The sequence below is a fragment of the Mauremys reevesii genome, linkage group 24 (genome assembly GCF_016161935.1).
Source record: "Mauremys reevesii isolate NIE-2019 linkage group 24, ASM1616193v1, whole genome shotgun sequence".
NCBI classification, from domain to species: domain Eukaryota; kingdom Metazoa; phylum Chordata; order Testudines; family Geoemydidae; genus Mauremys; species Mauremys reevesii.
This window is the reverse complement of record NC_052646.1, coordinates 6,660,035-6,674,574: the sequence shown is the minus strand read 5'-3', so window position 1 is coordinate 6,674,574 and position 14,540 is coordinate 6,660,035. Positions and strand designations below refer to the sequence as shown.

Sequence of the window (14,540 nt, the reverse complement as noted above, 5' to 3'; positions counted from 1 at the left end):
CGGGGGGCGGAGCCCAGCGCCTCCTGTTCCATCCCTGGAGCTGCTGCAGGGTGGGAAAGGGAGATTTGGGACCAGGCGATCCAGGGGGGCGGGGGTCCTGGCCCCACCACCTACAGGGGGCAGGGGAGCTGGGGTCATGGCCCCATCATGCACAGGGGCCAATTTCAGGAGCTGGAGGGCAGGGGACCCAGAGGGGCTCAGGTGCTGGCACCCAGCTTTGGCAAGGGCTAAGGGAGAGGGGGAATGTGAAGCGGGGCTGGGCTGAGTTCTTGGTCCCCAGCTTCCCAGAGGCGCATAGGAGAGAGGGCTGTCTGCTTGGCAGGTGCCTGCCCTCATGGGACGTGTCATATATGGGCCATGGTAAAATCATGTCAATGCCTTGCTGTGTCATGCTATCAAATCACCTTCTTGTTCCTCCCATGGTCTTGGCTATGCCGCTCTGTAGGCAGCCGCAGGTGAGAATGTCATTGCACCATGCAAGCAAGTCAATACACTGCACTGTAAAGCTGACACCTGCAGTTACCGCGTCACAGCATTGCAACACTATGCCAGAGTTTCGTTATGGTGGCTCATGAGGTTAGCAAGGCATATTAAGATTATAGCAGGGGTCAGCAACCTTTCAGAAGCGGTGTGCCAAGTCTTCATTTATTCACTCTAATTTAAGGTTTCGCGTGCCAGTAATACATTTTAGGTCTCTTTCTATAAGTCTATAATATATAACTAAACTATTGTTGTATGTAAAGTAAATAAGGTTTTTAAAATGTTTAAGAAGCTTCATTTAAAATTAAAATGCAGAGCCCCCTGGACCGGTGGCCAGGACCCGGACAGCGTGAGTGCCACTGAAAATCAACTCATGTGCCACCTTTGGCACATGTGCCATAGGTTGCCTACCCCTGGGTTATAGTGTACACCCATCCAAACTCATCCCCTTGTATAAAGGTTCTCACACTGCTCGTCACAAAGGACTTCCTAGTCACATGGGATTGGCTCATCATTTCTAGCTGTCAAATCACATGAAGATATCTAAAAATACACTAAATACTTTCCCCACTGAAAGATTTTGCGGACCTCTGAGATGGGGTCTTGGAAACAACCCTTTTGTTTTGTTTTTTTGCTCTGAGTGCTAAATTTTATTTTATTTTTCCATTGGGGGCAGCCAATATTATGTTGTCCAACTACTCTGTATTTTTATACAAATCACTTTTGTGGACTCTGGCACACAACACACAATAAAGGGTGTTACAAGATACTACATGTGTGTACGGTTGTCAGAAAAACTATAATTATGTGAAAACCAGGATTGATCATATTCAGGTAAGCATTTACAGAAGCAGGGAAAGGAGGGTGTGAAAACTATATCTGCAAATTTAACTTCTACATTTCCCAACATGATTGCTTAAGAGGAACCTTAAAAAAACTGGAGAAAATTAAATGGGAACTTCATCAAAAAAAAAAACTAAGTTTTTGACACAGCAAACACAGCAGAAGCAGCTGTACTCTCCCAGGACTCTGAGAACTTTTTATTTTTTACTCTTATTTTCAGCGTAAAGAGGCTTGGAAGTGGGTGGAGATATGTTTACACTCATTTTAAGGCCCCTTTAATGGACCACAGTATAAATGAGGATAAGGTTCTGAACCTCTACTGTTTTAAAAATAATCTGCAAATGATGTATATGAATTCCATAATCCACATCCTTTGCTGCCAATCAACAGAGTAAAATAAAGGGAAGGAGAATGAAAATACATGCAGCAGCAACTTTATTCTGGAATAAATCAGACCTAACTCAGGTTTTTCCCTATTTTCACAAGCACTGCCAACTAGGAGATTATAATTAGAGCCCGGCACGGATACAAAATTTGGATCCACATCCACCGGCGATCTGCAAAAATGGTCCATTGTTATCTGCATTCACAGATGTGGATTTCTGCCGATATCCACGGATTTGCAGGGCTCTAATTAAAATGAGCAGTAAGCACTATTTAAAGGAATTGTTCATAAAAGGGAAAGCTAATTCTAAACTCTGAATTAATATAGTTTGCTTATGTTTGTGTCACCCAAGAACAGCAGGACAACATGCTAAAATGGTCACTTTATTAACAGATAGAAAGACAACATGGCAACTGCTCAGAAACAGAGATTCTATAGTATGATGTCCTTCAGTCATGCCCTGGTGGAGAAGGGAGGTCAGTCTCCATGGCCCACTCAGTCATTGGCCTCTCGGCTCAGACTAGCAATGAGGCGATCAGATCTGACAGTGGTGCATTCTGGGTTTGTTTTGTTTTGTTTTTGTTTTGTTTTTTTAAACCAAAGTCACTGGGCTGTTTCCCCAGCTATTGTAATTCTTTGGATTTAACAGCCTAGCCAGGGGTCCGGTCGATTCTTCCTCATTAGAAATGCAATCTTCCTGGCCATCTCTGCGTTATAAATCCGCCGGCACATCTCATAGGTCTCCCGCTGCCTCTTGCGGCATGGTTTCTCATAGTACCGGCGCCGTTTGGCATCCTCAATGATCCCATCCACGGTTAGAATTCTGAGGAAATTAATCAAGTGTCAGATTTTGCATTTCTCAAGGGCCTTACAGTTGAGTATAATAAAGAGCTTTACAAGCACATTTGTTAAGTCTAAAGCACAGTGAAGTCAGTTGTCCACACAGTAAATCAGGGGAATGGAATCTAGAAGTCCTCCCTCTCAGCCCCCTGCTCTCACCATCAATCCACACTCCCTCCCAGTCAATGGCACCAACAGGTGACTTCAGCACAACTGGCATAATTTATTAAGCAGCAAAAATAATGAACCCTCCCAGCTGCCTCTCATTACAAATGATATCCCGTTTTGCAGATTCAAATTTGTCCGCAAACCTGATGTTTTCCAAACGGTTTCTAAATTATTAACATCAGAAATGTCAAATCAGAAAAAAAAAAGGGTGATTTCAGCTAGAGAAAAGGGCTCCGTGCAATTTTAAAATCTCCTGTATTAATCAGTATTTTCTGGGCCTCATTTTGAGGTCATTGGCCTCATTGAAAACTGTACGGAGGAAAATAAAATCCCTTTAAAACTTAGTTTAATAACGAAGTTTGATAACAATCTGGAAGCTATGAAAAAATCATGGATTAGTGGGACTGTGGCAGCTACCTCCATTGTTAGATTTTAGACTCTCTTTTCTCTTTAGGCTGCAGGCTCATTCATGTGCTACTCAGCAGAGGGTAGTGGTGCAGACAGATTAGAGAAGGCCACATATAGTCTGACCCAGACATTGCTGCAGGCAATAGAAAGACTCCCATTGACTTCAAGGGGCTTTGGATCAGGCTGTGCATCACCACAGAGATGAGGAACCTTTTATCCACAACACGACACATTTTGTAAGAGAACAGACTCAGCTACACAAAGGCCTCCTCAATAAGGCTGGCTTACATACATTTCACTGAATGCGACAAGGCTGTTTCAGCTGCATTCCTGTGCTAAGTTATTCACGGAAATGGTCTCAACAGCATTACTGCTGCCAAGCTATCCGTTATAAGCAAGCAGGACTGTGTCCTTCCCCGTTCTGTAACTGAGCAAGTGAGCCTTGCCCTACCGAAGTTTTCCTTGCCATGTCAACTCTCGTTCCCCTTCTCTCACAGTAGGACTGCTACCAGAGTTCAGGTAGTGGCTCTCAACCATTTCCCATGTATTTTAACAGACTAAGGGGTTAAGAATTTGTAGCTAAAAGGTTCCCGACTGTGTAGCCTATAGGATTAACCTGCTTGCTTATTTTATATCTTTTCTTATAGTTTATGTATTTGGTTTATTGTAATAGGTTTATAGATTTATATTAAAGTAAGTTTGGCTGTAATGCAAGGGACCTACAGGCCATATCCTATACGTTGAACTAAGGCAAAGTTAGCATATCTGTCTGGGACCTTTCACCCAGATAGCAAGTCAACACCCACATATCTGTCTGAGATCTTTCACCTAGATAGATAAATAGTGGAAGAATGGCATAGGGGGTTTCCAAGTCTGTGTACCCACAGACTTACCAGGTACACCACAAGGAAAGAACCAAAATAACCGAAGAACAAAAATAACGTGTGTGTGTATGATCTAATGTCATTAATATGTATGTACATGTCCTCAACATGTACAAACATACTAGCCTATGGAGTAAGTGTACCCTAACATTTTTTGTGGGTGAGGAATGAAGTTTGGGCATAGGAGGAAGGATTTCAGGCACTTGTGCCCTATGAAAGAGGTGATCCACCTTGCTAGGGGGCTCTATCTACGACGACTACTACTATTAGTAGGCTGTACTTGGTTTTAATCAAACTTTCTGAGTTCCAAGCAGACTAGGCTAAGCTTGGTTTCCCTAAGCTTTTGTTCTTAGCTTTGTTTAGCATATACAATCTTGGAACTGTTTGCAATTGTCTTTGAGAACACATGGAGGATGGGTGAAGACCCAGAAGACTAGAGAAGGGGAAACATAGTGTCTTTAAAAAGGGGAATAATGAGGACCTGGGGAATTATAGACCAGTCAGACAGACTTCAATACCTGGAAAGATATTGGAACAAATTATTAAACAACCAATCTGTAAGCACCTGAAGGATAGCCGAGTTATAAGGAACAGCCAGCATGAATTTGCCAAGAACAAATCATGCCAAACCTACTTAATTTCCTTCTTTGTCAGGGTTACTGGCCTAGTAGCTAGGGGAGAAGCAATAGATGTGCTATATCTTGATTTTAGTAAGGCTTTTGATAGTCCCACATCACATTCTCATAAGCAAACTAAGGACACGTGGTAGATGAAATTACTATAAGGTGGGTGCACAATAGTGTGAAAGACCGTACTCAAAGAATAGTTAATTGTTCGCTGTCAAACTGGGAAGGCATATCCAGTGCGGTACCACAAAGGTCAATCCTGGGGCAGGTATTAGTCAATATTTTCATTAATAACTTGGATAATGAAGTGCAGTGTATGCTTGTAAAATTTGCAGATGACACCAAGCTGGGAGGGGCTGCAGGCACTTTGGAGGCCAGGATTAGAATTCAAAACGACCTTGACAATTTGGAGAATTGGTCTGAATTCAACAAGATGAAATTAAATAAAGACAAGTGCAAAGTACTTCACTTAGGAAGGAAAAATCAAATACACAGCTACAAAATGGGGAATAAGTGGCTGGGTGGTAGTACTGCTGAAAAGGATCTAGAGGTTATAGTGGATCACATACTGAATGAGAGTCAACAATGTGATGAAGTTGCAAAAAAGGCTAATATCATTAACAGGAGTGTCATATGTAAGACATGGGAAGTACTTGTCCTGTTCTACTTGGCGCTGATGAGACCTCAGTTGGAGTCCAGTGTCCAGTTCTGGGTGCCACTCTTTAGGAAAGAATCCAAAGGAGAGCAACAAAAATGATAAAAGGTTTAGAAAGCCTGATCTGTGAGGAAAGGTTAAAAAAACGGGAGACGTTTAGTCTTGAGAGAAAGACTACTGAGGAGGACCTGATGATAATCTTCAAATGTGTTAAGACCTGTTATAAAGAGGCCCGTGATCAGTTGTTCTCCATGTCCACTGAAGGTGGGACAAGAAGTAATAGGCTTAATCTGCAGCAAAGGATAGTGAGGTTAGATACTCAAAAAAACCTTTTTAACTATAAGGATAGCTAAGCTCTGGAACAGGCGTCCAAAGGAGGTTGTGGAATCCCACCACTGGCAGTTTTTAAGACAGGTTGGACAAACCCGTCAGGGATGGTCTAGATTTACCAGGTTCTGTCTCAGCACAGGGGGTTAGACTGGATGACTTCTCGAGGTCCCTTCCAGCCCTACGTTTACATGAAACAAACTACAACAAGTGGAAAGAGTTGTTTCATGCATTCACCCCTTGCCTGCTAGTCAGAGAAAAACTCCTAACCACAGATTGCACTTGCAGAACTATAGTGGGCTTTCTGATATGCCATGTCAGACTACATGCACATTTAACAGCTTCAAATAAGGAGCAGGGTGATTTAGTGGTTGCTGAAAGGCCTTGATGCAAAGGCCAAGTTACTGACTTCATTGGATAACCTTTAACAAGACCCTTGGATCTCAGCCAGTCCAGCTGCTAAACTGTGTAAATACACATGCTGCATAAGAATTCAGTTCACATAAAATTGCCTGAGATCCATTTTGTCCGTGGCTTAGGACACTGACAATAACTGTAGCATAAGAGTGTATCTCCTCCTTCAGGCACTAGAGGAATTTATCTGTCACAGCTGTCAGTCAACGACAAAGCTTAGGTCTTGTCACATCAGACTGCAGCTTTTCCAAAGCAAGATCAGGAATAGTTGCTTCCTTTGCTTTCTCCTGCAAAGGAGAGGAATTTTACAGAGAAGGGAAACAGAACCAGAGAGATCGGGGAAGTGACTTGCCCCAGGTCACAGAGTAAATCTGGCAAAGCCAAGATGATAACCCAGACCTTCTAGCTCCCACACATGTGCAAAACCATCCTTCCTCCTCTGTCAGAGCAGTCATAGAATAACAGAAGTAAGAGAAGGACCTATTAAATCAGAAGGACCTATTAAACTACACTGAGGCCCAACCACTTGTGGTTTGTGATGTTCAGTTTTACAATGTACTGCATAAGGAGGCTTCTACCACTTCCCAAAGGAGAGGAATCCATAGCCTAATATCACACTACTGGGAAGTTTTCCTTGAAATTCAGTCAGGATTTTCCTTTTCTTAATTTCAAACCATTACCTCTAGTTATTCCACCCTACTTAACTCCTCTCCTACATCTTTCAACTTACACCTTATTCCCCTTTTAGCCAAACTACAATTAAGATCACTTACACTACAAACACGAAACTTTTTCTCTTGCTTGTGTGGGCAGAAAAAGACATGTATAGGAACCATGTTTTAGCCTAAGTATCTTAAAGAGTTTAAACATGGTTTCCCAACATCTATATGACAACATGTTCTCATCTACGCAGGCAAGAATAAATCCTGTTCTAACACTGTTTGCCGACAGCCATGCTTAGACATGGCTATTTTTAAAAGCACAGACAGGGCCTTAATCTTTCCTCTGAAATTGATCCCTCCACCTGCCTGATCATCTTTTGTTGCTCTTTATTCTTCAGGATTGAAGAAAATCAGAATGCACAATAGGGGGATTTCACCACTACCTAGAGAAACCTGCTGTTTAGCTTCCTTTCATATGAAGTACTTGATGCGTCTACTTGTGAATCTCTTATCAAGAGCACATCAAGGGCTAATTCAGACAGAGCTTATACAGATTTAGCAACCTGCTGTACTGATGCTTGACCTGTCCAGTAATACAGCCTTGATCAAACCTGTTACAGATTTTAAAGGGACACCGTCAAAGAGTCCTGTGGCACCTTATAGACTAACAGACATATCGGAGCATGAGCTTTCGTGGGTGAATACCCACTTCGTCAGATGCATGTCAATTACAGTCATTTAGGCCAGCAATTTAGGCATGGAAAGAAAAGGTTTTACAAACCTGATCATTAACAACAGAGTTTTAATTACATTATTTAAAAAAAAAATCAATGAAAACTGTTTTTTGTTGAGATTTAAAAATTTCCTTTTGGTGTTGGGAACTCAAACACTGCAAGGTCTCTGACAGGGCATGTGAACCAGAAAATGGAACTGACCAGAAAAACGTGAAATTGGTTAGTTAGTTTTCGTCGCCCAAACAAAATAAACCCAATAAAAAAACCCATCAGTAAAAAAAATAATGACATAAGTTAGATTTTAAAACAACATTACTCCTGAGGAAACAAAAAACAACAAGGAGTCCAGTGGCACCTTAAAGACTAACAGATTTATTTGGGCATAAGCTTTCATGGGTAACTTTCACTCCATGCATCTGAAGAAGTGAGGTTTTTTTACTCACGAAATCTTATGCCCAAATAAATCTGTTAGTCTTTAAGGTGCCACTGGACTCCTTGTTGTTTTTGTGGTTACAGACTAACACAGCTACCCCCTGATTCTTGAGGTAACAGAGTGTAAAGCACTGCTGGCATCACAAATAAAGAAATCTGCTTTTTAAAAAAATATTTTTTTAATCTGACAGTTTCCCTTTAACAAAGTTCAGATTTGAATAGAAGCCTTTTTAGAGACTAAGCATTCACATGGCAATGCACGCAGCCTGTATGTCAGCAGATAACGTGTGTAAGATAAATAGTCTTCAATGGACTGAAAAACCCACCCACAAGTGTCCAGCATCCAATAAGATACAGCTCAGTTGTCTCTGGTTCCCCTCCTTGTCACAAAAGGGCAGCCAATCGGAAGGCAGCAAGTTTTTTTGCATCAAGCGCTTGTTATGTAACATCGTGCGCTTAGCTAGTCCCACGGGCAAGGGCTGAGCGATACACATGTTCAGCTCACCAGCTGCACAGGCATTTTAAAAACGTGTTGCCCTTTGTACGGGTCTGAACACACACTTATGGTGTAATTGCAGTCCAATCTATATTTAAACCAGCAACCATGATCTGCAAATCTGCTGGGCACAGAAAGGAGAGAAGAAATACCAAGCCACACATTGTGTATACTGCTGTTAAAAAGGGATGCAGTCAAGGATCTGAGGGCCAGAAACTGACCTGCAAATACTTTTTTTTTCAATGAGCTAATGAGTGCTGAATGGTTCCAACTGCAGCTGGTAATTAGGACCCCTCTAGCCCTGGTCAGCCAGCTCCAACCTGGTTATGACCTGGCATGCACCGTGCTGCAATAGCACAGCAATCAAAGAAGCCCAGTGTAGCATGGAGCCAGCCTATAGGGCAGAGGTCCCCAACCTTTTTAGGACCAGGGACCGGTTTCGTCCTGACCCTCCGCAGTCATGCCTGCGGGCGGTCCAGCTGAGCCGCGCGACCAGCGAACCGCCCGCAGTCATGCCTGCGGGAGGTCCACCGGAGCCCCGGGAGCAGCGGACTTCCCGCAGGCATGACTGCAGAGGAAGCACTCGTCCCGCGGCTCGGGTAGACCTCCCACAGGCACGCCTGCGGAAGCTCCACTGGGTCGGTTCGCGGCCCAGTTTCTAAGAGGCCGCGGACCAGGGGTTGGGGACCCCTGCTATAGGGCATCATGTATACACTGGTTTGAAGTACAGGGCATAGCTTTGCAAAACTTGTTACATAAAGGGAGCCTTTGGATACAGAAATACGTGACTTTGCAGAGCCATACCATGTTCTTAAACACCACTTCCTGGACTCTAGTGTAATCCAGCTCCGCACTTCAGCAAAGTTCTCAGTTTCACATCACCTGGGAGTGGTAGCTAGATAGAAAATCAGGACTATGGGGGAGACTTAAATAAAAGGCTTTAATATTTAGGAACATAATCCTATAATTAATAACCTTTTACATGTTTACAGCACCTTTCAAATCCACAGGATATAAAAGCACATCACAAACTACATGCATATAGCACTGCTGAAAGGCAGCCAGCTCTGGGGTGAAGGGGGCTGACCAACGGATACATGGCATACTGCAGAACAGGGCATAGCAAGGGAGAATAAAGGTTATACTCTGCCTTTGAAATAAAAGCAGCTGTCTCTTCTAAACTTCTTTATGACGATGCAGAGCTGATCTCAAAACCACTCCCAGGTAAATGAAGTATTTGCCTTACACGGCAGAAAAGAGGTTTATGCTAAACAAACCCCAGGCCCAAAGTCCAATCTTTTCCAAAGACAGTCTCATTATCAGACAGGAGGGGAACACCACAAACAGAGGACCCTAACACACACATAACAATGTGCAAGAAATCACAATTTTAGTCATAACTCCTGGCCTCAAAACACTAGCCCAGGAGATCAAAGCACTTAACAGACGCTGAAGCCTGTTGCCAGTGTTTGAATCAATGTCACAATGAAATTGAGAGCTAACCAAGAAAACATATTGCCCGTCTGGATTTTTAGTACTGAGGCCAGCAGAGGTCAGTATGATCATGAGACTGAAGACTAAGTATAACATTGGCACACAGTACAAAACATTGTCTACCAGTTACCACAGATTAGTAGATATCTGAATGAAGATACAAACACACATGCTAGTAAAGGAGGTAAAATCCCAAAGCAAGGCAATATTAAAATATATGTGCTGGGCTTATGGGACATTAGGGATTTGTCTACACTACACAGCTTCGCCATGTCGCTAAAAGTCGGGCAGTGTAAACACTGTTTGTCAGCACTTTTGCGAACAAAATACTTCCACTCCCTACGAGTGGGGGACGCGTTGTGGACAGGAGCGCACTCCTGCCGACAACGAGCCATTTACATTGCCACTTGCCGCAATAATAGTTGTGTCTTTTGGGATGGAGGGCTTTTTAAAGCACCTATGAATCACAAAAGTTTTGTCGTTCAATTGGCAGTGTAGACAAAGCTTTAGACAAGCGTCGCTATATTTGTGGCTCACTCACTCTGCCGTAGTAGAAGATACAATGCCTATGCTATCAAGAGCCCTGGTCCCATTATTCTAGTGCAGTCTATATAGCCATATGCCTACAATGAGGGACAAACATGGACTCAGGGGAATCCCCAGAGGCAGAGTGGTGTAGTGGTTAGTGCAGATCACTGGGCATCAAATCTTCATACTAGTCTCAGCTCCACCACTGACCCTCTGACTCTCTCCTCGAGCAAGTCACTTCACACACACACCCCACACACTGTTTCCCCATCTGTAAAATGGGGATAAACCACCCATCTCATGGGGCAAGGAAAAGAACTGTAGGACTTAGTTAATGTTAGTTCCTCTGATGCAAGGTGCTAGAGAAAGACAAAGTATTATTATTATACAGCATGTTACATTTGCAGACATTGGTTAATCTACAGAAGGGAAGTACAGTATTTACATTTTGCAGATGGAGAAACACAGATCTTGTCTCACAAGCAGTGAGAGAGTTCTTGTCAAAGCCAGAAATCGATCACAGAACCCTGGCTCCTATGTTCAGGCCCATTATTTACTGAGCTCTGACAATATACTTGGCAATGCACAAACACAGGAAAATTCCCTAGCAGCTTACAAGGTAAATCACATACACCAGGCTATGCCTCCTCTCTGGTGGATGGAGATCTACACCCCCTCACTGTAGAGCACTGCCCAAGGAACTCACATTAACCTGGAAGAATCAAATGATGGCCAGAGAACAATAAGGGAAAGGCAGTGAAAAAGACATTACATTCTAACCATGGTCCAGCCATGAGGTTTGACAATTTATCTTGAAATGAAAAGGCCTGGCATAAATTAATATTTCTTTCCCAAAGACAGAGTTCTCCACTCAACTAAGACCTCATCCAGATCTGATGAGCATTATCCTTAACGCCTTCGAGTGTTCCAAACCAAGGCATCCTACCACATGTATGCCAGACCTCATGGTCAGACAAATGTCCCTTCACAGCATCATTCGGAATAAGAAAGCAAGTGTCACAGTCCAATATACAGACACTGCCCAGTGATCAAATACTGTATGATAAAACACTGAAGCATTTTAGTCTGTTGTTTCTGAGCAACAAGTCAAGGGGGTTAATAACACATCAAGAAGTTTACTATCCCTAAACACTGGAGACCTTCGTTTCTATCACAGATACTGCAAGCTGAAGGTCTTGTCTTGAATTCAGTCAGTGGCAGTTTGGGGTGCACAAGGAATGCAGGACCAAGCCGTAAGCCATCACGCAAGTTACATCATTTTAATTTTCATGACAGCAATTTCCTCAAGAATTAAAAGTTCAGCTGAATTTCCACACTTCATTTCTCTTTGTTCTAAATTAAGCCTCCCACCTCTGTGCCATCCTTCATAGGCATGAACAACAATCATATTTTATCCTTCTCTGACGCTTTCCATCTTAGAATCTCAAAGCTTCCCAACACATCTGCAAGGTGGGCATTATCCTCATTTTCCAGGCGGGAAGCTGAGGTGCAGAGAGAAGTGATTTTACCACGGCCAGGCAGGTCAGGTTTATCCAGATGATATATCAGCAGCTGATTAGGAAAATGAAGCCATGTTTCTAGTCCACAAAATCATCCTTCTTTCATACAATATGGAAAAGGCTTAGTGGGCCATTTAGTACAATGTTTCTCAACCTTTTTGATACCAGGGGACTGGCTTACTGCCTTCCTAAACTGTGCCAGGGAGATCTCAGGGACTGGTTGTTGAAAAACCCTGATCTAGTACACCCCAATGCCAATGCAGGATAATTCTCTCCAGTCCAGTTTTTAGTGGACTGTCCCTTCTAATTGAAACGAATGAGCTTCACTCAAATCCTATAGAATGTCACAGTCCAAAATCTTGATATTAGCAAATACTTCCTAGTATTCAGCCAATATTTTCCTTTGCCTTAAATTATCACCCCAATTTTCTAGTTATAACCCTTTTGTGCTGCTCTAAACTAGTCCTTCCACTCACTGGCATCTACACCGTTTAAATACATGCACATGTTTTTTGTGTCCATCCCCCCTCAAATGATCAATGTGAAATATTTATCCTTTCACAGGTTTACTGGCTTTAATCTATGCTAAATGTTACTTTACATTTCAAGGGGAAAAGGTAATACAGATTTAAATTTAGTGATTTTAATTAACACAGTGTTGGGACACTCATTTTCATGTGACAAAATGAAAATGTTAAGTGAAGCTGAGAGACTGTGGTTGCCTTGTGCATTTCACATACATGATGAACCCAAGTTTGCTGAACTCCATTTCACTGAAGCTCAGTTATTTTTAATTAGGATTAATGAGTTCTTCCCTTTACTTGAGACCAGGACCTTTTTTCATGTCCAGGACCAGCCAGCTTGTTTCAGACTAGATAGAACAGCCTAACAGGGTCATAGCCCTGTAAAGCCACTTAGGATTCTCTTCACTGCAGTTTAAAGTCAGGGAACAGAAAATGCACACTCACCAGTACTTGTTAAAGCCCCCACCTCCGATTTTTCTGTGTTCTCAAGTGTCACCATCCACTTTGGTCACAATCATTCAATTGACAGAAGCAAGAATAGAATCCAGACTCCTGATGCCCCCAGGCCACTGCTCTAACCACTAGACCACATAAAATTAAAACTATTACTACTTGTTAGAAATCTCCCTTCCCCAGTAGGGGTTGAGCATATGATTTGCTCAAGTGTTTCTTTGCTCTAACAGTATGCAAAGAAATACAAATCACAATTTATCTGAATGGAAGTAACCAACCAGAGACAAACCTAACAGTATTTGCCACAAACAAGTACAGAGGACTCTGTGCTCATCAGTAAAATGCAGCCACTTCAGGAGTGGAGTATGACAGCTGTTAACATTTACCTGTTTAGTATCCTGTAAGCAGCATCCACATTCCCATTCTGGACCATCACCGTTCTGGCAATAAATTTCAGGTGATGTGACATTTTGGGCGTAGCTGTTCCTGAAGAAACTTAAATCACAGAGTTAGAGAGCTCTGTGCTGTGTTTTTGGCTGCCTCACAGATAACCTGCTCTTCGGGGAGGCCACTGAAGTGAAGTCTGAGATCTGGGGGGAAAAGAAGCCCCAAAACTTAAGCATAAGTAACAGATTTCTAAACAGACATTTCTTGTGCCTTTTCCAATTGATGTGTATGGTGCAGAGCAATTGATTTGTTTCTATCCCAAGGTCCTTTTCTTTAGTAATTTTTAACCAGATCTCTTTTGACCCTATTAACAGCAAACTGTTGCACACCAGCAGAATTATTGAAAATGCTACTAGATGTGCCCAGATTTCCTCCGGTCAGGCCTTGCTTGGCCTGCGCTGCACTGATCACATTTTTAATTACTATCCCTTTGAAGACATGCTTTAAAAAATAATAATTGTAAAGTACGTAGGGGATTTGGGCTAGTTTGAGCATTTGCTCTCCAATGGCAAGGAAACGTTTGTGAAAACGTTTGCCAAAATCCCACATTAAGTACTGTTAATTAATTGCACAAGGTGCATCTCAGCAACATCCTCTCATTGAGGGATCCTTCTACCCCTTTTCCTCTGCCCCCCCTTTCTCGGCTGGGGGGGGATGTCATGCCCCCACCCTCCTCTGCCGCCCCTCCCCGGGCTGGGGGGTGCCATAAACCCCTACTCCCGCATAGCTGGGAGGGGGAACCCATGCCGGGGGGGAGGGGGCGTCCCTCACCCTTCCCCGGGCTGGGGGGATGCATCCCCCTATTCCCCTCCAGGGCTTGGGCCCCCTTCGCCCCGGGCAGGCCGATCCCAGCCTGCCCAGGAGGGGCCCGACCTCGGCGCCGGGCCCAGCTTCCACGCGAGCCCGGGGATCCCGAGCGGCCTCCGGCCGCAGCACCCGAACCGCGACCTGGTCGCCGCCCCCACGGGGGTGGGGGGGGGCCAGGCCCTGCGAGACACTCACCCCGCCCGAGCGCCCCGCGGGCTGGCCAGCCACAGACACCGGAACCGGAACCGGAACGTAGCACCGCCCCCCCCCTTCCCGCCTGGGAAACCATGGCAACCAGGCCCGCCTACGGGGGGGGGGGGGTAGGAGGAGGTGTTGGGGTGCAGGGCAGGGGGATGCTGGGGTGCAGGGCAGGGGGAGGTGTTGGAGTTCAAGGCAGGAGGTTGTTGGGGTTC

General features: G+C 43.9%; 1 protein-coding gene across 2 annotated transcripts; it reads right to left on the bottom strand.

Annotated features, from left to right (window-relative positions):
- Positions 1-2,075: 2,075 nt before the first annotated feature.
- MRPS21 (mitochondrial ribosomal protein S21) lies at positions 2,076-14,400 on the bottom strand. Of its 2 annotated transcripts, none has more exons than XM_039512279.1 (3): positions 14,323-14,400; positions 13,260-13,463; positions 2,076-2,531 (listed from the first exon to the last, which is right to left on the bottom strand). In XM_039512279.1, exons 2-3 carry the CDS (start codon positions 13,340-13,342, stop codon positions 2,351-2,353), a joined length of 264 nt encoding a protein of 87 aa, XP_039368213.1. In that variant the 5' UTR covers positions 13,343-13,463; positions 14,323-14,400; the 3' UTR covers positions 2,076-2,350. The 2 variants fall into 2 exon arrangements, with proteins under 2 accessions (XP_039368213.1, XP_039368214.1); XM_039512280.1 differs by lacking the exon at positions 14,323-14,400 and adding an exon at positions 14,092-14,269.
- Between the last annotated feature and the right edge of the window lie 140 nt (positions 14,401-14,540).

Coding starts and splice junctions, on each gene's coding strand:
- MRPS21 (XM_039512279.1), bottom strand. CDS start 13,342: ATGTCACATCACCTGAAATTTATTGCCAGAACGGTGATGGTCCAGAAT. Junction 2,532..13,259: donor GCTTACAGGATACTAAACAG/GTAAATGTTAAC, acceptor TAATTTCCTCAG/AATTCTAACCGTGGATGGGA.